Source organism: Molothrus aeneus, chromosome Z (genome assembly GCF_037042795.1).
Source record: "Molothrus aeneus isolate 106 chromosome Z, BPBGC_Maene_1.0, whole genome shotgun sequence".
Taxonomy (NCBI): Eukaryota; Metazoa; Chordata; class Aves; order Passeriformes; family Icteridae; genus Molothrus; species Molothrus aeneus.
Genome location: NC_089680.1, coordinates 44,445,850 through 44,473,318, shown reverse-complemented (window position 1 = coordinate 44,473,318; position 27,469 = coordinate 44,445,850). Strand labels below are relative to the sequence as shown.

Sequence of the window (27,469 nt, the reverse complement as noted above, 5' to 3'; positions counted from 1 at the left end):
CCTCACATCTCCCATGTCTGATGGGGCTTGTCCATTTTTAATGAGTGGTTTCCAGGCACCACCATTTACTAAGTTCCACATTCTGCTTAAACTGTTTTGTCTTGCTTTCTTTACATCCATTACAGCCAGTTCTCTACAGATATGTCCAGGGAAGAAATGTAGAAAATTGTTACATGCAACAATATAAAAGAATATAAGAAGAATATTTAAAAGGAGACCTAATTGTCCTTCAGGACAATTTACAGTGAGACTTAAGCACTTAAAATGCAGGCAGTATTAAAGCTATTGAGTTGATGAATGACACTCTGATGCTTTAGTTATGTGATATAATGTTCCCAGTAAAAATTTGCCACAGATGGAGATGTTCACATCAAGTAACAAAATAGTCATTTGTGTCTGCTTGTTAGAAATGTGTGAGAGTATGAGACAAGAACCTCTTTGTACCTCTGACAAATTCTGTACAGAAATTTAAGCAGTTCCAGCAGATGGTTTTAGCCACATTTGCCTGGAAGTCCAGAAAACACCCTTGGAGGTATAGTCTTAGTCACCTCACTGATTGGTAAGAATGTACTTCAACTCCAAATTGCAATGCCCATGCTACAAAAACCACTGGCTAAGTAGTCTCTTTTGAAAAATGTGGTGGAATTTGTTTCTTTTTTTTTTTTTTTTTTTTTTTTTGGAGCTGTGCTTTGGTCTAGTGAATCTGTTTGCTCTGTGTAAACTTGAAAGAAGAGATCAGACCCTGGGTTCTAAGGCAGAGTTGGTTTATTTCAGTTTGAGCTGGGTGCCACCAGAGAGGGACCCTGACCAAAGAAATCCCTGGGCCTTTATACCCTTACAGTCTGTGCACCCGACCTTCACGCACTTGTCACATGCCCTTCATGAGCCTCTTAGTCCTATGGTGATTTATGGTCTGCGGTCTTCTAACCCCTCATTGGATTCTCCATGAGGTTCGTGTGCCATTAACTGCTCTTGTATTCCAGCTTGGGGCAGTCTTGGGACCCTCCAGGGTCTCAGCCCTTACCTGAAGATAACCAGTCTTTCTCTGTTTTCTCCCCTGCTTAGCCATTATGATAAGAGTTCATTTAAAGTTCACCTACGTTAAGTTTTGAGCAGGGCCCTCTCATTCTAAGGTGAAAGCAAGTTACAATTAAACTTAAACCTACACAGATAATTTTTAATATTCTATAAGTAAACTTATTTTAATCCCCAACAATAAACTCCTAGTTTACATCTAGCACCTGGTTTACAGTGCAAGTTCTGCCTATCTCAAGGCCACACAAGTCATCTCAGCACCCTTGTTTTTTGGCTTATTCCCTTTTAATAGGGAATATTATATTTGAGTCAGTCTGGTGTGTCATTAATGTTTCTCTATACTCTGCTGTGATACCCCCACCTTGTAATCAATCACATACTCATCCACAAAGAATCAGAAGGAGAAATCTTGCACTCTCTCAAGCATCTTTCTCCAAGTCTGAGGGGATGACCTGTTGCACCCAACTGGGACATCGTTGTGGTCTGATGGACAGTTGTGAGCTGGTAAGTCAAGGGCAAGAGGGGGCCATATGTGCAAAACATGAAGTTGGCTACTATGTGAAATTTGGATAGGGTAAATCCACCAAAACCCTTGTACTTGGCTTGACACCAGAAGTTCAAACCAATCCTTCCATTATTTGTCTTACCTAAGGATTGGGACCTTTCTGGCAGGACAAATACCACTGTTTTGAAGCATTTGAGTATGATATTTTGTAAGAGGCCATACCACACTACAGACAGAATGAAAGGGTAAAATAAACAAAAGTAAGTAAGCCCTGCTTGTATATAACAGGTAGTAATTTATAATTATGCACTGAAATTATTAAATGAAATACAAATTGAGTAAGTCTCATATATCCAGGAGAGTTGCAAAAATGTGTTTTACGATATGTAGTATGCTCCTCAACACTATGCTTCATGAATATTGCTGTATGGCTGCCTCTGATAACATTAAACACTTCAAAATATATGTATACTTTGCATATGGGCAAAACCTGATAGTCATGCTAGGCAATGAAATAACAATAGCATGCATTTTATCTTACTGGTGTCAACAGAGCTTTTGACTAGATTACTTCTACTAGCTGACTTTTGCATTCAAACAGGAGTCTGTCTTAATTATCCTTGTTGAGCACACTGGATTACAACTTCCATTGTTGCACTGCAACTGCCCAGCATTTTTGTTTCAAACACAATGAAATGTATATGGAATACTGCAATAAGTTACCACTTTGCTATGAATAGCTCTTGGAAAATATAAAAAACCCTCTAAGATGTCAATACCTAACGCATTACAATATGTATGTAGACATTATATCTACATATATCTAGGAAAAAAGAAAACCCCGTGAATGAAACAACAGATTTCATTACTTTAGTTTATACCTGCTTTGGACAATATATACACTTCTACAGCCTATGAAGGCAGAGATGTATATCACTGTGTGATATACACATGCATAACTGTGGTAAAACAGTATTGCTGTATTATATATAGTTAGAGCTATACACAGTTCTACACAGCACATCACATTTTGGGCTCCAGCAGATTGAATTTTGGTTTTCTGTAATACATCGTTGATGAATGAAGATTTTTTTCTGTCTTAAGCAGCTTCTTCAGCGGAGCAATCAATGCCTGCATAAGTAAATTTCTCATAGAGCGTAGTATTCACATAGGTCTGGAAAGGAAATAAGCAGAGAAGATGTGATGCAAGGTGCATTACCTCAAGAACCCTAAATAAGATTGAAATTATGCATGGCCTAATTATTTATATCATTGTAAGTATATATATTTACATAAAATAGAGTTTTATTCTTACCTTCCTGTCTTCTAACATCCTGTTCAGCGACACCAGTATCTGAGCAAATGATGGTCTTTCATATGGTTTTTCTTTCCAGCACTGTCTCATTAGGTCATACCTTCAAAAATTCAACACCAGCATTTGATAGTTTAGATACATAGGTAAAAGTTACAAATATTTGATAATTGAAAGATTGTGCACATTCCACTTTTCACAGGGAAATGGATTTCTACGTAGCTGAAGTTACATTTTCCATAGTTTGTTGCTGTCGCAAAAGTTGGTTGGTGACAGCAACCAACTATGGAAAATGTAACTTTAGCTATGTAGAAATTTTTTACTCTGGAATAATCAAAAAGCTCTCTTTGAACTAAAACCCTGGTGTTTTTGTAAGGAACAGGATAACTGGCTGGAACAGAGAGCCTGAGAAAGTATTCATGGCAAATTAACATTGTATGTTGTATACAAAAGGACTTATGCACTTTTAAATTTTTTTAATCTAGTTTTTATGTTTTGTGCACTTTTTAAATTTTTAATGTAGTTTTCAAATTTTCCAGTAAAAAAAAATTGTTTGCCAGTTTCTTGTAGAAATCTTCTATCTTCTATATCTAAGGTTGCAGTTATTCTTTTTTGGTTTTTTTTCTGAGGCAATACTTACACTTCATCGTCACAGTTGAGAGGCTTTTCCAGTCGGTACCCTTGAGGGAGTTTTTCGTATAGTTCTGCACATGTCATTCCACAATATGGTGTTCCACCTAAAGTTTAACCATTGTCATGAATAGAAGCAGCTTTTAATTAAAAAAAAAAGTTTAATTTCATAGTAGAAATTGAAATTACTAACATAGTAACAGCTAAATTAATCCTAAATTAGGGGGCATTTGGCAGCTACATTTTTATTGTAATGCTTCCTTACTGCTTGATGGAGGAGAAAAGAAAAGTTGTGTCAATTTTCTCATCTGTGTGGCTGGCCTAATTTTCTCTACAAGTCTGAGGGCCAGGATCTGATAATATTCAAAATATTTTTTCAATAGCATTGATGTCACTGGGCAAGTCATTCCTTCATTAGCATCATAATAAGATCTGGTATGGGGTCATGGAGCTCTTACTGTCAGCTGGTTTTGCCCCTTTCAGTAGGTATTTGGTTGCTTAGACTTGATTTTCCACACTGCATCCATATCTAGTGCAAACGCATTTAGTAAGGAAAGCCAGGAACAAATCAGAAATTCTGAGTCCAGTTGGCAATGTGCACCTAGTCAGTAGCCTCTCCTGGCCAGCAGACCATGGGCACATCTCCAGGGCAAATCACAAGAGAGGTGTAACACAATGATTTTGAGTGGTGCAAGGCTGTATCACAATCATGATGGGTAGAGGTATTTGCAGAAATGAACTCTAAATTTTATCTGAAGGTTAATGTTCAAAATTTTTCTTCATGAATATTTGGAGTAGGAGGTGATTACTTCCCCACCCTGCAATATCATTAAAATATAAGTCTTGATTTGAAATGCAGGAAAGCTGAGGAAAAGTCACCCACCAAACTCAAAACATGTTGTACTAAGGCCATATATCATATGATATCCTGGAATTTATATTTAGGTATTATCTGGGTTTTACAGTGTAATGAAAACATGGTCATTATGATTCTTTCTTATTTAAAATGGTACCTGGACTGAAAACTTGACAATTGCATTTCCAAGCATACTGAACCTAAATAAAATGTAGCAGAATAAAACAGAAAGAAAATTGAAATCTATTGTGAAGCAATATTTTTGAAAAGACTGAGTGAATAGAGCTGCCTTGGTGCAGATTGTTTATTTGTGCAGTACAAAATTCAGATACTTACCTAAACTAACAATTTCCCATAAGAGGACACCATATGACCATCTGCAACAGAGGGATATTATGAAGTGCAACAAGAATTAATATTTTAAAATGGTAGGTAGTTTTGCTAGTGTTCAGGGAACACAGGGAAGTGTGATGTTTTTCTGTATTTTTTATAAAGTTTTGTATAATGATGGGGCTTGTAGAATCAGAAAACAGGAAAATTAGCAAAATTAATTCACTCTGAGTCAACCAAAGACCTTTATCAGATTGTGAGCTTTCAGCAAATACTGAAATTACAGAATTTCTTTTCCAAATACAATTTCTAGTTTCCTAAATAAAATACAAATTTCTTCTGGATTTCCCAAATATTCATCAGGTCTCAAATTTTGAATAAGAAGTACAGCTAAAGTAGCAGGGCACATCCAAGTAGTTTGTGAACACAGAACTTGATCAGACTCTGAGGAAGAAATAAAAATAACTTTTTTGTTATGGGTTTTATTTTTTGCTTCCATTGCTTACTTATGGTGACATTACTACTGAGTATTTTGATTTAAGAGTGGATGTCTCATGCTAGTTATCAAACTTCCCTTCATATGGAAAAATATATATATTTTTTTTAATGCCACTTGAACACATACTTACACATCACTATTTGTGGTGTAAACACTGTAATTCAAAGATTCAATTGCCATCCATCGCACTGGAAGCCGTCCCTAGAAATTATTTAATGAAAGTTTATTTTCACTTGCTGGTATAGCAATATTGCAGTTTGTATGCCAACAATCATTCTGTGTTGCCTTAGTGAAAACTGACTTTATGCAAGTAAAATTTATCAAGTAAACAAACTTACTAAACTTGAGCAGTTTTACAGAAGAAATTCTGTATTGTGAGAGTGGTGAGACACTGGAACAGGTTTCCCAGAGAAGTTGTGGATGTGGGAGTGTTCAAGGCCAAGTTGGATGGGGCTCTGAGTAACCTAGTGTAGTGAAAGGTGGGGTTGGAACTAGATGGTGTTGAAGGTACCTTTCCAAACAAATCATTTCATGATCCTATGATTATATGATTTGCCTCCCAAAGGAACAGTTCACATGAAAGTTAATAAAAGAATTATCCAATCAGCATCAAGGTGAAATGTAAATAATACCTCAGATGATGCCTCTGACCATCGTGTTGCCTTGACAACACAGTGCTATTTCTGGTCTTTAGCTACATCGTGCTTATTACATATCTTCTTTCAGATCTTCCAAAGCACTAGTTCTGGACACATCCTGATGTACGTCTGGTTACCTCCTTGCTAATTTTGGCCTTGTTCAATAGAATTAGACCTGCTTGACTCATCTATTTTACTGTCATTCATATGCATATAAATAATTTTAAATTAAATGTTATATTATAGACCTGTTATAGGATTTATTTACAAGTAGATGTATTTATATGTATATTAATAAGCATTCATATTTTACATGGTAATTAATAAAACTTAAATAATTGGTTCTAATCGGTAATACCCATAAATTTGTGGTTTTCTTCATATGAAAACACAGATTAAGAAATAAGAAAGCAAAATTAAGAAAACAGACTGTGTCAATTTGTTTTGATCCTTACCATGGTCTTCTTAACATAAACTTCCTGACCTCTTGATAAGCCAAAGTCAGCTATTTTTGCAACATAATTTTCTCCAACCAAGATGTTTCTTGCTGCCAAATCTCGATGAATAAACTAAAATAATGATGATGATGATGATAATGATAACAATAATAGTAATAATAGTAGTAGTAGTAGTAGTAGTAATAATAATAATAATAATAATAATAATAATAATAATAATAATAATAATAATAATAATAATAACGTAATAAAATAAGGGAATCAGTATAATTGAGTTTTACATGTATTAATTTACTGCTATATTGAAAATTGCAACCCTTTGGAATAAGAACCTAAAACAAAGAAATTGGCTTAGTATGTCACTACCAAGAACATTTAAACTTTATCTGAAAATGAAAGCCATGTTGTTTTAAGGTTTAATGCCTCTTCCATGATTCCCCATGACATAGTATTTGATAAGTTTAAATAGAGACAACAAAATAAATCTCATTCAGTATGTGCTATAGAAGCTAAAATTAAAAATTAATGTAATTAAAGGGCATATTCCCTGGAAAAGTATTTTCCATGCTTTCAGTGGGTAGAGAGTTGAAGACTGACCTGTTTCTGGCTCAAGTAGTCCATCCCTCTGGCAACATCTGCTGCAAAATGCAGAAGCTGCTGAGAGGAAAGTGTAGATGCAGTACTGTTGGCAATAGCAAATGCTGGGTCTGTCTCTAGTACTCTGCTTTTCCGAAGGAAGTCCAGTAAATTTCCATGGGGAGCATATTCAATAGCAAGGTAAAGATATCCTAACAAAACATCAGATAGTGAGCATATCATAAAGTAAGAGATGGTCAGTAATAGTCTTGGGAAATTTACACTACCTTGAGTGAAAAAAGGAAATAAACACTGGAGTGAAATCTCAAACAGGCTAATTTCTAGGAGTAAAGGAGAATTTAGAGCAACATCAAACGATGTTGAACATCGTTTCTGGAGTATTAATGTGGGCTTGTAGATCTAAACACAAGTTTATCTGACCTTTTAACAAAAGTTACACAGAGGCCTGCTAGTGTTTCTCTGGACTGTGTGGGCTATATTGTGAGAGGGATTTTTTAAACTAATTTTTAAAGTACATGCATTCAATAGCATCTTACCCCTATGTTCACATGCTCCCAAAAGATTTATGATGTTGGGATGGTGACCAAGTTTACAAAGAACTTCAAGTTCTCCAGCAAAATCTCTGTGATCATCTTTTGAGGCATACTCTGAAAATCAAAAAAGCATGCATTTATGTTTTAGTTGTAACTGAGTTTATAACAATGCATTTTTTAATTATGAGGACTCCACGTTGCTTGGGTTAGTACTGCTTCAACTCCAGTAGAAAGAGTAAAACTGTAAAGTACATTAGTATTTAAAGAAAAAAATAGGATTTTTCAATCAGAGGAAAAAATTGTGAGAAACGATTGTCCGTAGAAGCTATCTGCAGAGAAAGGAAGTATCTTAACACACTCTATCACTCTCCTTCTTACCTGAGAGTGTAAAATGTTGTAGCAGATCTTATGAAAAGGAGCTGCTTAAAAATCCTTCCATATGTGTGCTGTTGATTATTTCTGCCGGTATGCAGACATTGGCTATTTTTAAATTAATCATCACACTTAAAAGTGTTTTTCAATTTGCCTAGATAATGACCTGGAGAATTACAATAAAACATGTACATTCTTGCAGTATTGTACATATTGTAGCTCTGTCTGGAATGTAGCTGTTATGCCCAGTGAAGAAAAAGAAACATAATAATGCCCATGGTATGTGCATATATAGATGCGTAGGTGCAGTTGTCTCTGAACAGCTATAGTGAACAAGATGAACTAAGGCTGTGCCCCAAGACATGCTCTCTGCTCCTATCTATCCAATGCATCTTGCCTTGCAGATGAACTCACATGAAGCTCATACTGGTCTATGAATTGAAAAATACACGATAGTTAATCATATCAACCACGAGGAGAAATGGAAACCAACTTTATCCACCAGAAATACAGCCCTTGACAAATCTTGGCCTTGTGACACCTGATACAATTTAATTAGCAACTTTGAATATTTATTTTAGCTTTAAAAGAGGGCTACTAAGCATTTTGTATGACAGAGAAACATTTGAAATACACAATCAAGAAAACTCTTTAGTCACAGAATCCCTGGTCTTTACTACCTTTCATCCTTTTTATTGCAGCATCCATGCGTAAGCCATCTTTCTTAATGCGTGCTTTCAGGACTTGCCCAAAGTTACCTTCCCCAATCACATCTTGAAATTTTATGTCATTCCATTCAAGAACTGGATAAATAGTAGGATCTGGACTGTTTTTGGCTTTCCTACTCAGAGTGAGAGTACCTGAGTTAAACTGCAGAGCTGGCTCTTCCCTCTGCAACGGAATTAAGAAAATGACATTCACTGTGATTTCTACTTCACTGAGCAATGCCCTGATTACATTTCCAAAATGACTATGCTCACTCATCTACACACACACACACACACAGAGCTTGATCCATCTCTTACAAATACAGCAGACTGAGTACATTAGACAGTTACATCTACTTTACCTGCAACAAGCAGTTCTGCCCAGGTCCACAAAATTAATCAGGCTTCTAAATTGATCCTTTTAGATCTGGGCCTCCTGAACAGTTTATAATCATTTTGAAGATGAAGGACATGGGCAAAAATAATGCAATAAAACAGATCTCAAAACCAGTTATAAGTCTCAGGTTTAAGCTTTATCTCATATTAGGCTTAATTAAATCTTGTGCTGGTCAGGCTGAGCAGGAAAGGTGGTACAAGAAGAAGCAAGAAAATAAAAAGAGAGAGGAAATTATCTTCCTCTATGCTTAAGGAGACATCTCCACTTCAGTTACACATTCTCATGAAATACTGCTGTGGGAAAAGTTTTAAGACTAGGAGACAAAGCTATTCTGTGTGGCCTGCAGTCTGATCATAGAATTGGGTGAGGCCCTCACCCCTGTTTCTGAAAAAATCTATTTAGATACGAAGGAGCTCTTTGGGCCAGCTTCATTCTGCCCCACAGGTTCCCCTCTGGAGACAGAGAAAAGCAGCAGAAAGCAGAGTGATTTAGAGACTGCAGCAGGATACAAAGAAATATGTGTGTATAGAGAGATATCTCCATGTGATGTTAAAATCTTTAGCAATTTCCTCACAGCCAAAACTGTGATGTTGCCATTGATAGATCCCTGGTGTACTGTCCCCAGGTTGAAAATGGATGAGCATGTATCAGCAGCTGCTGATGCTCAAAAGCAACATTAAATATTTGGTAGTTTTCAAAATCAGACATGATTTCATAGAGGCAGAACAGGCTCCTCTATTCTGTCTGGCTTGGTACTTGTCTTACACAAGTGTGACAAGGCAGAAGAGGGAGCACAGCAAATGGTCTGCAAACATTTTTTCAAGTCAAGTTTTCTACCTCCTAGCCTGTAACTGTGCCCTACTAGCTTTAGCTTTGGGGTCACTAGTAGAGAAGCTTTACAACAGTACTAATGGCACACATAAAGAGAAGACAGTGTTTGGGAAAGCCAGGAAAAAGAAATTGGAAGAAAACACACGAAAAGATGAGCTAAAGCTAATAACCAAACTGACACAGGAAAGCTGGAAACCCACCACTACATTTTGGAAAGCCTGAGCCATTCGACGCTGGAAGTTGGCTCGCTTTAACTGCAGCATGATGAGAAAGGCCAGGAGAATTGTTACACAGGTCATCCCTGCAGATCCAAGGATAGCAATAAGCAGCATTTTGCCTCCTTTTGATTCATATGGAGCTGTTGAGGAAGGACAAAAAAAATACATCATCATTTTCAGCTTATTCTGAATTTAGCAATACATTAGCGATGTGTAATTGAATACTCCTCTCTTGTAAACTGTTTAAAGAGCTAAGGATACATCCTGTGGTTTCCCAAAAATGTCAGAAACACTGAATGCTCTGAATTTCAGGTGTATGAGCACCTAAATATTCTATTTAATTCAGTCAGAGCAGAGATGAGGCCACATTCAGTGATCTAATGATCTTGCTGTATGCAGCTCTTCAGTTTTTGAGTCATTGGGTCCTTTTTAGTGGATATAGAGAAACAGTGCATGTTGTCACTTCATCAATACCCTGCAGTGAAATAAGAATTAAATTTTGGTGGTGCTGTGTTGTGTGTAAGAATTAATAGCAAAAGAAAACTCAGATTAAATCATTAGTATTATGATAATGTCTTAGCTAACTAGTTTATACAACCAGTCCTGGTTTGTGCAAATCCAGTGTGGTGGATTAACTAACCTTTTGTTTCCGGAAGGGTCTTCAGTTCAAATGATGTGTTCGGGTTGCTCAAGCCAATGTTGTTCTGAGCATTAATCTGAACCTGGTACACAGTGTCTGGCTCGAGGCCCTTGAGCTGATATTGAGTAATGCTGGTGTTCTTTATGATAATATCAATGTGGTTGTACTCAGCCTTGCCATAAATTTTGTAGCTGATGATGATGGAGGAGATGGAATGACCCTCAGCAGCTGTCCAAGAGATGACTGAGGATGTGTCTGTGGTGTTAGAAAACCTGATGTTGTTCGGTGCAGGAGGGATTCCTGAGAACAAACAAAACACACAAGGCATTGGCGTGTACTTCCACCAATTTCTCCTTTCCACAGAGAACAAAACATTTTCCTCAGTGCTTTTGCTGTTCAAAACACAATTTGTTGATGAGTTATGGTAACTGAATGCAACGATTCTATGGTCTTGATGTGCTGTCATCCTTGTAGCAGTATTCCATACTTCCAGCAGAGGTTGGAGTGGCATTCAACATACTCTCTTGGATGAAGATACACATCCTGTATGCAAGCACACCATGTTTCCTTTCAGATTAATGCAAAAAGGATTAATATCCTTCTACACTGTATCATCATTCCCTTGTAATTTCCATGTCCTGTACTTTCACTGCTTCAGAGCACAATTACCTGTTAGGCTGTTGAAAGAAAGGAAATTGATACCAACACTTCCAAAAATCTAATCAGAAAACTGCCAGCAGGGGTGAGTGCTACACTTGCAGATGCAGCCATTAATATTAAGCTAAGTACCTTCTCCTGGAAAACAGTACCCTTATGTGTTTCTTAGTGCAGTTTGGTGTCAGAGCTCAGGAAAATGGAGAGTCCCATGACAGCCATTGATACTTCCACTAACACATGTAGGATTTCAGTGAGGGCCTCCTTACATTACGTATAAGGAGGAAGAAGCCCACCTTTCCAGTGTGTGGTAAGGGCAGTGTCACCCCTCAGCCATTCAGATGGACAGCTGTTCAGATGGTACTTCATTCAGATAGGGCGTTTGTTGTGGTGTTGTGAAAGCACAGTATTCACACTCAGGGAGTTCAAGGGCGGTCTTCAGTGTAGCACACTTAACTACTCTTTGCTCACAGGGGTTTTACCTTGCATTGTATCTTCTCTTCTTTAAGTGCTGACTATTTCTGTTTTGTCATAGCCGAATTGAGTAACAAAAGAGCTTTGGAGTAGTGAACTCTGATGGCTCATCATTCTGAGGAGGAAAAAATGCTACTTGTGTCAGAAGCATGACTTGCACTGCAATGAAGATGTGAATTCTCAAGCTTGTTTTTCTCCATTTAAAAGAAACCCACATTAATAGTTCCTCACAATTTCCAGCAGAAGAATTCTTTTGGATGCTGAGCTTTCCAAATTATAGCAATTAACAACTATAAGCGATCATCAGGAACTAAGCTTTACCAAAATAAAAGATTACATTTAATGTAGTCATCAAGTGACAATTAGTCTGATCACTGGGGGTAACATGAAGAATTAAACAGAAGGATGTGAATCAGCACTTACTGTCACTGAAAGTCCATGCATACAGATAGTTGCTCCATTCTCCTTGGGACCTGGTGTTCACCCGTACCCTGCACATGTATTGCTGTCTAGGCTCAAGATCTTTAATGATCAAGGTGGACATATTTCCTGGCACTTGAGTAATAACACTGCTCTCGTCACCGTTGTCATTCACGCTCTTCCTTTCCACTTCAACACGAATATCATCCTCTGTCCTCAGTGTTAAGGGATGCCATGATAAATTCAGTGATGTCATACTTTTTGGAAAGAGAGTGATACCTTCTGGTGGAGGAAGACCTTGGAAAAGCCACAGTGAAACAGGGAACAACATTTCATGTCTGGTATCTAAGCTAAAATAGGGGTACAGTTATTCCCAACCACTTGCCCCAGTTTGGGGTGACATAGGGTAATTCTCTCAGCCATCCCACATAATTTGGCTGAAGTTACATCTAAGAGGTGTTGATAGTCCCACAGTATCTTAGCAACAGATGATGTGTCAATAAAATGGCATCTTCAATGAGCTGGTGTTGCAGATGCACTTTTTAGATGTGAGAAGCCAACAGTTGTTGTCTTGCTAGATAGGTCCTGGTGCAATCCTCATTTATTCTGTATGTCTGTATTCAGTTTGTTTAGTTTGGGATCTGTCCTAAATGAACTAAAAACTTTCCAGCTTGTTAAAATATCTTCAGTTTTAAAGTAAATTGATCTAACACTAGGAGGAAGGACTACAAAAAAGTGATTCTTATATCCAACTCTGTTGCATAGCCAGCCAAAATATATAATTTTTCCTTTCCTAGATCCCTCATCTCTAAATCAGGGACAATAATAGCTCTGCTTTTTTCTGGTTTTCTTCACCTCTGTTTTTTGATTTGTTTTTTTCTTTTCCTTCCTTTTTTTTTTTAATATCCCTTTTGCCTGAGATTCTTTTGAAAGAGTCTACAAAGTTTTCAAGTCCAACTTTCTTTGCTCAAGTAAAAGTGTTATAACAGAGATCAGGGAACAGACAGCAGAGGAAAAGAGCTGAAATACCCCATTTGTGAGAAACCACAGTGATCCCTTACCAAGTGCAGCTGTTGTGAAGCTGGCCTGCGGTCCAGGATGGCCTTCTCCACCTTCCCCTTGCCGACTCAGCTGAACACAGAACTGATACTCCGTTTTGGGTTCCAAATTGTCCAGTCTTTTAGTTGTGCCTTTTACTGACAATAAAAGTCAAAAGTAAGTAAAGCCATGGCCCATGTTGAAATATGTTATGGAAGAAAATGTTTGGAAAATACAAGGTAAGATACACAGACTCCTTTTTTTGTTATTGTTCTTGATTCAGTAGGATAAACTAATTAGAAGTATAATATAACTTTTTAATTTGAGCTCCAACCCGTCCAAAGGTTGCTTCACCTGCCATTCTTTCAGGACAAAACAATACTGGTTGCTTAGTCAATGTCCTTTCTGTACACAGATCTTGGGTTATACTGATTTAGTAACAATAATTGTTAAAGGTCCTGGAATGTTTCCTGTAGTATTTTAGGCTGTGCATAAAATTTGAAAGCATAGCTGGAGGAGGTCATCCAACTCATAAGCAGGTTTCATTTTGCCTATACCATTACTGATAAATATTTTGGTAAGTTATTTGTCTCACTAGGGCTACAATGAACACAATGCAAGATGGTAGATGCCCCAGCATACTGCCCACTGCTTTTGAAAATCTTCCATTTACATGGAAGTTTAAAACAGCTGGGCCCAATACTGAGTGCACTTAATCCTAATGAAGGAGGGGAAAACCTTTTGTTCCTGAAGTGAATATACACTTTCAACAACCGTTGGTGTAACACGTCCACGTGAACATCATGTGTAGTGATAAACAGTCACACATCCAGTCACAAAATTTCTATACATTGTCGAGTCTTTTGAGGCTAATCAAGAACAGAAACACATGATGTTTCAGTTGGTAGGTAAAGTTTGTCTTTAAGGGAATTAAAGAATATCCTCTTACCTTCCACAGACATCCAGGACTGATAACGTTTTGCTGGCTTGTACAGAAGTTTTGTTGACACAACAGGTCCATCTCCATTGTGTAACTCAGCATTTATATCAATTATGAGAAAATTATGTCCTCTGTCTGTCAGCCTCGGGGCATATTGTGGCACAGGAGGAACTGAACAAGAATGCATGTATTAAACTAACGTTTTAGCTCCCTATATCAGTAAGACTCTTGTTATTCCTAGATCTGTAGGAAAATGAAAGATGCTCTTCAAAACTCGCATAAAATAGATGGGTTTTTATGCGCTAAAGCTGACAGTTATGATATTTAAAAAAAACTTGGGTGTACTTCTAAATCTTATCATCACACATATTCTTTCAATATACATAATTAGTATGTTACTTATAATGGATTTCTGTTCATATTCTAACTGTAAATATTTATTCAGGCATTTTCCAGCAGTGCAGAGAAAGCTCAGACATGCTAAAGTATAAAACTGTCCTTAAAATTAGAGAGACAAGGACACTTGAAGAAAGCCTTTACCTTTGACTGTAACTTGAAATGGTTTCTCTGCCATTCCTGCTACTGTCTGCACACTGCAAACCCAAGTTCCTGTATCACCAGGCAGGACTCGATTAATTCTAAACATGGCTTCAGAACGATTACTGGTAGAAATTTCATCAGGCTGAAATGAAAAAAAGATGTACAACCTGAAAAATTTGGGCATTTTCAAGTATTCCAATGATGCTTTGAGTTTAGTGATATCTATAAAAAGCATCTATAATGGTCAACTTCATATTTTCATATGTGCTGAGAAGTTCATGGGGTACTCCAGAATTCCAAAATTTCATATTATGCTTGAAAACCATAGTATGCATTAACTACAGATAAAGTCAATATAAACATTAGAAATAGCAGAAAGCAATTGATCAGGAGCCTACCCTCAGAACAGTTCCATCTTGCTTCAAGAGTTTGAATTCTTCAGATTTAGGAAGCGGCATCCCTGTTGCTATACAAAATGGTTTGAACTCGACGCCAGAATTGAGTTCCACAGGATCTAGTAAGTTCACTATCTGAGGTGAAAGATCTGCTGAACCTACAGAAGATATATAGTATAATGTCACCCTTCTAACAGACATTTTAAAAGACAGGTTTAGGTGCGCAGTAGTGTAGGTGTCTGGTTCTGCCTTCCCTCATGTGGGCATATGCAAGAATCATGCTTCTCAAAGACAACGTTTTTACATCTCTTTATATATAATGTGAGAAGGAACAAGCCCTGTGTTCACTCGTCTTTCTTTTTCTGATCCCTCTCCTCTCCTTGTTGTTGACATTTTAAGCACAAACAGTCTAGCCATGGCAAAATCATGCACACATTTTGTTCTGAATGTACAGTACCTCCTTGCTCTCTATTTTGACTGTTTGTAAGACCAGACAGATCATAACAGTATAATTTGGCTGGTTGGATCAGAGCCTTATTTCTCTATTTGGTTTTGTTCTTGAAAAGTTTCACAAACCAGCAGTGAATTTGTCACTTTATTTATCTAGCTAAAATAATAAATGCTGAGTGCATCTTATAGAATACTTTGTCTGAATCCAATGAGACAAGATGTGTTCAGCTTTGTAAACTTAACTTTCTCACAGAGAGACAGAGAAGTTTTAAACTTTGGTGTTTTCTTAGTGTCTCAGTCACCACTTTCAGGTCATGAAGCTTGTGGTATAGGCATGTATGCAGCCAACCAAAAGGTAGGTAATGATAAAATACCATGAGTTTATACAAAAAGCTGGATGTGCAGCTTCTGTCAAGGATTAATATTAAGATCAATTAAGTCCTATGGAGTAAAGCTTGAAAATCTAATGATATCATCCTGATAAATGCAACATATCGGTCAGAGGCTAAAAATACTGTATTACAATGCAGCTGTACAGAAGTGTCTGTGCTCCTGGAAAGTAGTGGGTGGAGCAAGAATACCAGCCTGGAATGGTAATGCTGTACCAGCATTAAGATCTGTTTTAGTTACACTGGGAACAACCATTTAATGCCTTACTTTACCTTTTTTTTCACATTGTGGACCATGCCATCCGAAGGAGCAGATGCAGCCCTTAAATCTGTCGCATGTTCCTCGATTGTGGCAATTACATTTGAGTTTGCAATCTGACCCATAAAACCCAGGTTTGCATTCTGCAAATACATATGTAGCAGTTAGTGCAAAAGTGCTAGAAAATGGAAAATGTCTTCCAGTATTTTTCAGTCTCATTACAGAAAAAAACTTTTCACATGACTGTAAAATATATCATCTATTACTCTTCTCTTTGGTTCCCTTCTGTATTTCCTGTGTTCAGAACATTAAGGATCCTCCCGTTCTTTTTTTTTTTTTTTCACTATACCTTTATCACATTCCAGTCCCATCCATCCTGTGGCACAAGAACAACCATATGGATCTGGTAGACAGAACATAAAGTTTCTGCAGCCATAATTTTCTTTACAGGTCTCTTCACATGTTTTGCCAAAAGTGTTGGCTCCACAAGCTGTTGAAGGGAGAGAAGGAAAGAATAACCCAATGGCATTGTCCATGAAAGAGCTAGTGCTTCTTATGATACTGCACTAGACAAGAGAAAACATGAATTTAAATTAAAAATAGCACTTTGATCATTCAAATATATTAACAACCACGACAACTTAAGCCACAGCTGTTCTAATAGTCGAGTACAGGCAGCAGAAACAATTTTCTCACTGTGAGGATCTGTCAGCCAAGTACCCTTGCTTTAAATCTATGGGTTCACAGATTCAGCAATAAAGTGTGTTTATGAGTCTTTCTAATGTAAAATGGACAATCAGTGCCATGAAACACAAATATTCTTAGTGGTGAATGCACATGAAACTGCTGATGTCAAGGTTTTGCTTCAATGATAAGAGCAGCGCTATGCTGGAGTGCTTTAGTGCCAACTATTCCAACAGCTTAGTTCTAGTATTTTCAGCACTGCAATTCAGTCAAATAAAAGGATACATATTTAGCAATGAAGCCAAAAGATGCTTGGAGAAGTCAAAACAATGTGATGCCAACTCTAATTTTTCCAGAATCCAGACTACTTGCCACACACACAGATTTGCACAAAAATATATACACTGTTGATGTCCCTACAGAGACAAAGCACCCTCTGATCACATTAGCAGCTTCTTCGGAAGCAGCCAGGGAATCTCTAGCATATTTCCTAGTGCCAATGCATTCTTAAGGCGTCCTGTACCACTATGCATTTAAGTTAGTCAGCAGCACTGAGCATACTCATTTCAAGGGAGTTGTAGCACAGCCCAGATTGGAAGTGACCTCCAAAGATCATCTGGTCCAGCCTTTTGTGAGAAAAGGAGCCTAGGAGATATTAGGTAGCATACTGTCCAAGTGCATATTGATCAAGAAGTGTTGGAAACATTCATCATCCCTAGCAAAATAATCTCTACTGGGTGAAGAGAGAAAGAGAGAAATTAAATCACAGCTGCAAGAACAGCCAGAACAGAATTCAGGATTCATCTCACCCAACTCTGTCCTGTCTCTAGCACCAGCTGTAAATGCTGCAGCTTTCAAGAATAAAACTAGGTACTCCATATGATGCTTCCCTCAATAATATGCCAATTTCTTTTACTGAGAACAAATTAATAAGCAATCACTGAAAATATTATTAACTTACCTTTCTCACATGTTTTTCCCATAAATCCTGGAGGACAGATGCATTCCCCAGTATCTTCATGACAAATGCCATTGTTTGTGCAGGAAGGGCAGTGGAAGCTACAGGAAGGGCCCCATTTCTCAGCTTCACATCCTTTTATGGAAAAATATAATGATATATTCATTGTCTTCTTATTCAGTAACCCTTCAAATTGTAATATTCTTTTTGGAGCAAAGAGTAAAATACATAAAAGTACAAGCTATATGGAACCCTACATGCCAGCCAACTGGACCACTGTTTTTAGTAAGGTAGCAGTAACTTCAAAATCCAAATTTGGGGCATTACATTTATTTATTCACAACTCCTGGAACTATCGTGTGGATATTCATTAATAAATGTGTATTACCATCACAAATATTTTCTCTACAATGTAAGATATTTGAACAGCTATCAATTTTTTCACATCAAATTTATATTTCTGTGCAAGTTAACAGAATATAATTTTCTTTATATCTGATGGACACAGCAGCCGAATAGCAAAGTATGTAAAATGTTTGTTGGAAAATATCCCAACTCATTCTTTCAGCGAGTAGGAAGTGAACCTTAAGGGCTAATTAAAACTAAGGTAGTTTGTGAAGTTATAATAATGTATGCTAAAGATGATGAACCCTAGGATAAGTGAGGTATGGATATAACCCACCATAGAGAACACGGAGATCTGGTGAAGAATTATCTCTTTTATTAACTCACGGTGTTTGAAGAGCTGAGATGATGAAAAAGAATTAACTGTCCTGGCAATAGCTAAGATGAGCTCAACTTAAATCTGATGGGGTGTTTGTTTTTTCTCTCAGCTGTTGACATCAATATCAGCTTGTACCAAAGGCCCTTGGTACAAAACTTTCTTCTGACATTATCTGATAGCAGCAAATGTCAAGAAATATTTTGGTCCTTATTTGTGCACAATATGTTTCATTTCAGATTAATTTTGACTATTAATCATCACCACACATTAATAGAACTTACGTCTTACAATAAGCCTCGTGTAAGCAGAAGTAAAAAGGTTTCCTCCTATATATCTGGCAGAGTAAACCCCTGCATCCTGTGGTTGAACTTGAGGATAGGAGACTTCCAGTTCTCCCGGCACTTCGTGCCTGGGCACAGAGTGGATGAAGGAGCCTGAGGAAGGAGCACACAGATACCACAGGCAAATGTCATTCACCCTCTAAATAAATACATGAGCTTGCATTGGTAACTGAAGGACAGTTGGGGGAAGCTAAGCAGCATAATATTTTTTTAAATTAATTATGAATTTTCTGACAATTCTAGCTACACTGGTTTTCCTAATTGGAGAAGTGCAAGTAAAAAGGAAGACACATCTTGACGTGATTTAGTCAGGACAAACAACTTCACACTCAGCTTTGAGCTTAGTGGTTACAAGTGGTTACGTTTTGTTTCTTGGTCTTTTCTGAAATAAGGGATAACAATCCAAAAGGATTCTAAGGTGGCTGGAATTGAAGAGCAAATGCCAACCAGGTCTAATTCAGTCTGACTAGCACAAAGATTTACTTAGGAGACAAAAGCAGGAAAAACTCAGCATATCTTTATCTTTTCCTCCCACATTTAATACATTTCTGTTTCTTCCAGGTTTTTTCACCAAAGACCATTTTTATTTTATTCTAAGATTGCTGTGCTTGGTCATACATGTTTGCTAAATAAGGCAATTTTTTGGTCTTCTTCCATCGCTCTTGGTGAACAAGTAACAACATTTGAACACTGGCTGCTGTCAAAGAGAAGCTGCATCCATTGAACTTCAGGACCCCCAGGAGTCTTTCCACTCCAGTCTGTTAGAGCAAGGCTGCTGCAGTAGGTTGATGCCAGGTCCAGCTAGATCTCACTAAAATATTTGTGCACATGCTCATCCACAGTGTACAAGCAAAGTCATCCACCAATATACCCACACAGTACAACTGTGATTTTATGACTACTGCATGTCCATATGACACTCACTAAAATAGTTTAGGTTGGAAGGAGCCTGAAAGATCATCCAGTTTTGAACCCCCTGCCATGGGCAGGGACCCCTTCACTAGATCAGGTTGCTCAGGGCCCCATCCAGCCTGGCCTTGAACACTTCCAGTGGATGGAGTAACCAACACTTCTATGGACAGCCTGTTCCAGCAATTTACTACACTCACATACAAAAATTTCTTTCTTGTACCTGATCTAAACACACCCTTTATTCAGATTAAAGCCATTCCCCATTGTCACTGTCAAAAGTCCCTCTCTAGGTTTTCCTCAGCTCCCATTAGCACTGAAAGGCTGCTCTAGAGGTCTCCCTCTGGACTTCTCCTGGCTGCAAATCCCAACTTGCTCACATTAACAAGCCAGACAGTTTGATCCTGTTCTGATTCACAAGCTCAAATGGCTGAATGAGTACTACCAATGATACTCTCATGAATCAAATTGTCCTCATCTTCTACATTCCCTTACAGTCACACTGAAAATGCAACAACTTTTTTCTCTTTTTTTTCCTTTTTTCACTTTTCTTAAATTATTTAGAAGGTAAACAGCATCAGGCAGGATCTCTGCTGTCTGTGACTATACATACTATCAGTTTGACTGTTGTCAAATTTCAGGAAGCCTAGAAACATAAAACTTTGCTGAGGATCGTAACCAAAGCAGGTGAAAGATTGTGGGTCACTTTAGTCCATGACAGCTCATTCTCCATGAAAACAGGGCTAAATCAAAAGAACAACTAATTAAAGTAATTTGTTTTGAAACTCTGGGGCATTTTCTAGTATCTTTTGAGTTAAAAGCTGCATAACAAACTTGACAACAAAGCATTAAGAAAGGCTTATGCTAACAGGCTGCTAAGCAAGGCTCGATTCTTATGACTTGTTTTCCAAGATGTTATGCCAATGTCTTAAAGCAAACCTGTTTAGCAGAACCATTTCTTTGTCTAGACAGCCATTGTAAGATTCTGTAAGGGGGATGCAGTACTTGAAACAACTGAAGTGAAAGACTGCAACAGCTAAATATAGTAGAAGCCTTTTCTCTTCTTTTCCAGCTGCTGTATCAGGACTTCTCAGAAATGTTGTTTCAACATCAACCTCAGCTGAAAAACTTGACCTACTGTCTAGAGGCATTCTGAGATTTTTTGCTGAATTTCCAGATGGAATCGCAGCTAAGGAAGTACCATGATAGCAGTCTTTCTCCAATATCTCATCTGGTTTTTTTCTGAGAAACTGGTGACAGGAGATCACAAAATTTTCCTAGGGACCCTGTAATGACAAGTGATGGCAAACTTGTCTGCTGTGCCCTGACACAGCTGAGTCTCTGAAGTCCAAAGAAACAGGTATTTGTGAAAGGCTATTTTACCTATTGCCTCTTTAAAATTAGACACCTTTTATCTATTTAACTCTTCCAGCCTGTTGAAATGCTCTAGGTAATCATTAACTGGGGTTGAGGCTGACTCACTACATGAGTTCTTCGGCCGTGTGTTGTCACTTCCTTACCTCATCCTGCTCTATTTACCTCCCTGTTTCCTCGTGGCTCACTGTAAGCTAGACTGTCAAAGTTGGAGCGCAACATTACATGTGCTTTCCACAATCATAATTTGTTGTGGTTTAACAATTTGATTATGAAGGCACTGTGAGTTATAGTGACCTCTATTTTTGTCTTTTTCTACAGAAGGTAGAACTGCACAAATTTCTAAGCATCAAGCAGGAGCAACACACAGCTGAACCGTGATTACATGTGGTTTAGGTGCCATGCTAGATAGAAGAGCTGGTGTTACAAAATGACAAAATTTACAACCGGACTAACTCTTGTAGTTAAATGAAACAAGGACTAGATTTTGTTTACAATTTTTTCTTTCTAATAGCAGAGTACTGGTGATTAATTTCTTAGCTTGAACGGCATCATAGAAGGTAAATGGCCTCAAAAAACCTTCTGAAGAACGCAAAGTATCACTTGAAGAACTGTAGAAATGCAATGAAAGATACTCTAACTGGGCTTTTGCAGTGGCCCAGAAAGAAAAACAAACAACCTAAAAACAATCAAGCAAATATATCAAGGGATGTAGAAGGAAATAAAAAATTAAAACAAAAAACAAAGCAGAGATATAAACAGAGGTTTGGGAATTTTGGTGGAAGAGAAACAGACAGAACATATTGGGTCAGATCAACATATTGGATATGGAAATTCACCCTTTTAGGGGACATTAAATGTATGAGGAATGATGCCTGCTACAGGCAGATGCTGCACAGCATGGGAATCAGCAGCCATAATTTTCAAAGACTTACTTGGCCCTCAACTAAAACAATTATAGCAGAAAGACAAAAGACAAGATTCCATACCATTCTTGTAGATCACTGCATCTTCCTCTTTTGATGCCATTCTGATGAAGGAGATGTTCACATGCTCTCCCTTATTTGCTGTAACAGTTAATGCCACTGGGTGGAATGAAGCTGAAAACAGAAGTATGCGATAAATAGCAGTTACTGTCTCTATGTGGTCTCTTGCCTGACAGCTGAGAATAGTTTGCAGCATGAGCCTCACTCAGATTTTGACACCTCAATTTCATTAGAGCATAAAGTGATTCTTTATCATCAGCAGCCTCAATCTATGCTTTGGCAAAGACAGAGGACTTGCCTATTCCCCGAAACAACAGACTGCCACTAGAACCTGAGGCATGAAAAAAATAATTGGCTTCTGGCTAACTGGAAACAGTTTCTAACTAGGAACTCCAACTGGCTGTAAAACACTTTCCAAAGTTTCTTCCTCTCTTAAGACATTTTTGAAGCAGACTGGAAAAAGTACTGGAAATTGTATTGTAGGGAACAAGCTGTCACTGGCAAATAAATACCTAAGGTGATTTAAGTTCTCTTCTACTTAAGCTTTAAAATGCAGAACTGTGAGATAGTTCAGGAGACCACAATCATGCAGGGCTGCGAGAAGGTGAGGTAGATGTAGTAGGTCTGTGTTTGTGTTAGTTCAGGAAATGCTGAAAATACAGAGCATGTTGGATTGCACTAAGAACCAAAGGAAAAAAATCATATTCACAGGCTGTGGGACTTTTACCAAAATAGTCTCACCTGAAAATATGGCTTAATGAAAATAAAAAATTCTATGTGAGAGACTGGTGTAGATCAGCCAGTTTTCCAGCAGGGAAATTGAAGTTCATTTTCCTGCTTAAACAGAAAGGAACTTTTCTACATTTTTTTGTAGATCTTGATTTAAACAAAAAGAAATCAGTAGATAAAATGATTTTCCCAACATTTCTGTCTATTTCTTATCAGTACATCAGAAGATAACTGGGGAAGGGACAGAAGAAACTCAAAAAATACTAGCTCTTTCTTGAAATGGCAGTTTTAATGAAACTAGTGAAATGGTATTTTTAATTACCAAATTACATTGAAACAAGTTAGAAGTTAAGGATACTTCCTTTCATTTACTTGGAAAATCCAAAGGAAAAGTTGTGAAGTGTTTTGAGGACAAATTCAAGTTTTCAGGCCATTTTTAGCTCTGAGGGTTTATGCCATACTGTCATTTATATGTCCTATGGGAAAAAAACCGCTTCTAGAATTAGCCAAATTGACTTCTTAACTATCAAGCTCCTTACCTGACAGAGAATTTGATACCTCTGTACTCTCCCTTTTAGAGCACTCAGGGGAATGATGTATTGATTTAAACCAATCCCTTTGCTCTTTCTAAATTTTGAATTTTTTAGCCTTAAGGGCTCCTCCTAGGCAAGTTCCTCCATGTAACTCCACCTATCTTTGTTTATCCTTCTGCTGCCACCTGCCTCCCTAGCCAGGTGAGTGGGACTATTCTGACATAAGACCCACCTGAGTTTAGCTGAAAGGAATCCTTGAATACCCATTCATGCTCCTAGACAGCTCTGCATTTTCAGAGGTTCCATTTCACAGCAAATATTTTCACAGCAAATATTTTGTTAAGGAGCATATAAGGAACAGTTAATATAAACTGTTAGACAACTTATTAATAAAAAAATTGTCCTTTATCAAGAATCATGCCTCCTTTCTTGGTTCATTTTCACAAAACTATCCATAAAATATCCTTTGGTTCATACCAACAGTTGGAGAAAAAGAATTTGGAGCTTGTAGCTGGCTAAAATTTGGTGGGAAAGAAATACACAGAGATAGGATCAGAAAGCAGAGAAAAAATTATACAGTAACTTTCTGTCATATTTTATATGTAACAGAGCTGTAAAAAATGAGCAGACAGATTCTATATCAAAGTTTGTATGAGGCAGATATTGTCAGTACCTCCACAACATTATTTTTCAAAATCTGAAGGAGTAAAAACGATGATATTCTTGCAATAAAAGAAAGAACACTTTGATATTTTCATTACAAAATAGAATTTTAAGTTAAAAATAAAAATGTTTGTATCACATGATGTAAAATTAAAGAAAGAAAATCTGAGCAAGAATGAAGACATTTTTATCAATCCAAGCCAACTTCTCTCCTAGGATATTAATTCCTTGACAGTTTTGACATTTTAATGTTTTATTTATCATTGGAAACAAGACAACTATTGAAAATACACAATTCTTTGCAGAATGGAATTTCCATCCCCTGCACAGTCCTAGTGGTTATGTTCTGAGACTCTGCCACACATTTTCATTCCTTTGTAAGCTATATACAATTGATTTCAGCAGGAGTCTTCCTGCTTCACATTAAGTACAGGTTTTGTCATTTTACCTAAACATTGGTATCTCCACTTACATTTTAGAGAAACAGAAAATTCTAATATAGAATAATGAACTAAGTTTTCATTAGAAACAGGCAACAAAAAAAAACTGAAAGCAATTCCAGCTTACAGTCAGCTCCCCAGTTAGAAGTTATTTATTAGTAACAAATGCATAGTGAAAAATCATTACCTATTTAAGAAAAAAATAATTCTACAGCTTTTGCAAAAAATAAATTGTTAACTACAAATGATCCTAAGGGGTTTAGTTGCAGTCCTTTTTGGACCAAATTTAGTGAGACAATGCTAATTGTTTTAACAAGATATTGAACTTTTTTATTCCCATCTACTTTTCTTTGCATGTTAGGCTAAACCACAAGACTTTTCTACAGGGTATTGTTGCAATGGAAAGGAATGTACACTCCCTGTTGGGCTCAGCTCCAACGTATTTTTAGATTGTGACTTGTATTACATAATTTCACATCTCAAGTATGCCAATTCCTTATAGAGACATAACGAACTGAGCTGCAGGACAAATGTCATAATACTCTACTACTAGCATTTCCATTATTGTCCCTTTTACAGGTCTGTGGTTGAGTTTCTGTGGGGAAAACTCAATTAGATATATTAAAATAAACATTTATTGTGTAGAGAAATTGAATAAATTGTATTTGACTAGAAGGAGAATACTCTGTGGTGTTTTATTCTAGAAATGTGTACTTATACAGAATAAGGATCACTCCCCGTAAGAAGATAAAGCATAAAGTGTTCCCTCTCGTTGCATGTATGAATATTACATTTGTAAGTATAATGTTTCAGTATAAAGAATTCAGGAGAATGGACTTGTTACTTTCAGAATAGCAGATGGTAAAATAAATCAAGGAAATAAACCTGTTTCCATATTACACACCAAAATTCTTCACTATGTGTTCATATTTGATAATAGGTATACAATCAGGGAGATGGCAGTTCCCACTGAATCAGTAGGGCTACCAAAATGATTACACTCACTTAGTGAGTGTTTCACCAGCTTCTTGCCAGAAGGATGCAAAACAGTGGCTGGGTTTCCAGAAGTGCTGCTTCTTCCTTTGACTTTGGTGTCTCCAATGGGAAACTACACATTTTGAACTCAATTTTTGCTGTTGAAAAATATATTCTGCCTTTAAAAATTATGAAGTTAACAACAGTTAAGTGGAAAAAGGTCTGTTTTCCAGATACATATGTTTTCCCAAACCCAACAATCTTTCCTTAACCCCTTTCTCCACTTTCTGTGCACTTTAATAGCTATGAGAATTTCTGATGTACCTCTCTCTCACCCATTTAATCTGATTAGATTATATACTTTCACTGAAGATTTGCTAGTTTGAAATTTGTTATTGAAAACTTTTGCAGAGAAAATCTGAGAAAGGTACTCAAAACTAGAAATTAATCCAAGAAACCTACCAACTACTGGTGTGAATGCTGCTTCTGTTTAGAGCAACATCTGTCACATAAGAAGACTTCATAATTTGATTGCTTAAAGTTCTCTGCTCCTAGGCCCACAGATGCCAAATGGAAAGAGCTGATCAATTCAGAAGACATTCTTCCTCCCATGCATGTTGCTCTACAACAGCTAGAAATGTGCTCAGCTTGCTGGCAGACTGCCACAGGCAGGGTCACAGTGACATTCCATGGACTGTTATCTTATCTCCTCCTCACTGCACCCTCTTGATACAATGGAGTTGTCAGTCTGCAGCTGCAGATCTTTCTTGGTGAACAATCCAACCCTTCAAAGACCACATTTGGTCAGAGAAAACATAAACCAAAGAAAAATGTATATATCCTACTTAGCTTGTTTCCAACCTACCCATGTTCAAAGAAAAAATAATGGGCACTAGCTGCAGTCTACCAAATGAAAAAAATCTCCTTTTATAAATTTGTTATGTAATTTCAGAAGATACCCACAACAAAAATTGCTCTTACTAAAATCTTATAAAGATCAAAATTGTCAAACATCCTTACAGACCAGTTGCCATGGCACAAAACATTACAGTACATTAAAATCTATTTTAAATTATCTTCAGTTTTGAAAATGTGATTTGCTGCAGAAAATTACTCAAAATTTCTTGTGCCTTTCTGTAGTTGATGGTGACCTCTGCTTTGGAAATTGTCCCAGAAGTCTAATGATGTCCAGAAACAAGAGAAATTTTGAACATATGTAAATATAATGTAATAGACCTTAGAAATCTCACCTTCTTGTCCCACTATATCCCTGCACATTTGCTTTTACTATTGTGCATAGCCTAAAACCAAAATCAAATGAATAGTGAAATCTGTAGTGGATTTTTGTGAATAACCTTCTCAGATTGTGGAAAACTTCTCTGGGCTTCCTTTCCAGTGCTGAGAGGGATGCCTCTTTTTTTTTTCCCCCACACTGACACAGACAATGAAGATCCAGTTGCTGATCTGTGGTTTTACTAAACCTTAGGCAAGGGAATTATTTTCTGGGCTCAGGTTGCCCATTTACTTAAGACAGATAGAAAAGTGATGCTTAGCTATCTACATCTCAGACCTGTCAAACTTTAAAAATAGAAGCCTATTTGAAATCAAGCATCTGGCATGCAAGAAACCCAGTGGAGGAGTCGCCACATATATTATTCCATGGGGTCAGTGAGGCCACTTTAACTGCTGACTTCGTGTTCCTGGCAGTAGCCAGATGCAGGCAGAATACTTAAAGATGTCTGACTAACTTCCACAAGGAAGTGACTAGTACCAACCAGTTTCTCTGCACTGCAGAAAAAAAAAAGCCCTGAACCAAGTCCATTTTTATTGACTCAGGACTGCCTTGCCTGGTCTGGGACCCTGTTTGTGCCCACTTTTGTCAGCCAGGGGGAGCTGCCACTCAGCAAGCAGTGCCATGGCAAGTTCAGATCTGACCACTATACTGTACCTCCCAGTGGCATCTTCATGGTATGTATCCTTGTCACCTCATGCTTGAGTTTCCCTTCACAGTAATATGCTCCAATAGTTTCACTGGC

At 37.4% G+C, this 27,469-nt stretch overlaps 1 protein-coding gene across 1 annotated transcript; it reads right to left on the bottom strand.

Annotated features, from left to right (window-relative positions):
- Nucleotides 1–747: 747 nt before the first annotated feature.
- On the bottom strand, nucleotides 748–27,469 carry TEK (TEK receptor tyrosine kinase). Its single transcript, XM_066568818.1, has 22 exons — nucleotides 27,382–27,469; nucleotides 22,097–22,207; nucleotides 18,765–18,917; nucleotides 17,763–17,894; nucleotides 16,467–16,607; nucleotides 16,132–16,260; nucleotides 15,023–15,177; nucleotides 14,625–14,766; nucleotides 14,094–14,255; nucleotides 13,168–13,302; nucleotides 12,110–12,403; nucleotides 10,559–10,858; nucleotides 9,901–10,058; nucleotides 8,446–8,656; nucleotides 7,397–7,507; nucleotides 6,861–7,051; nucleotides 6,261–6,374; nucleotides 5,298–5,368; nucleotides 4,675–4,715; nucleotides 3,493–3,589; nucleotides 2,856–2,955; nucleotides 748–2,714 (listed from the first exon to the last, which is right to left on the bottom strand). Exons 1-22 carry the CDS (start codon nucleotides 27,398–27,400, stop codon nucleotides 2,640–2,642), a joined length of 3,042 nt encoding a protein of 1,013 aa, XP_066424915.1. The 5' UTR covers nucleotides 27,401–27,469; the 3' UTR covers nucleotides 748–2,639.

Bases quoted from the DNA above. Each gene is read 5' to 3' on its own strand.
- TEK (XM_066568818.1), bottom strand. The intron at 16,608-17,762 runs GTAAGTTAATAA...TCCCTTCAACAG, and splicing joins GGGAAAAACATGTGAGAAAG to CTTGTGGAGCCAACACTTTT. The intron at 7,052-7,396 runs GTAAGATGCTAT...ATGTTTTGTTAG, and splicing joins GGGAGCATGTGAACATAGGG to GATATCTTTACCTTGCTATT.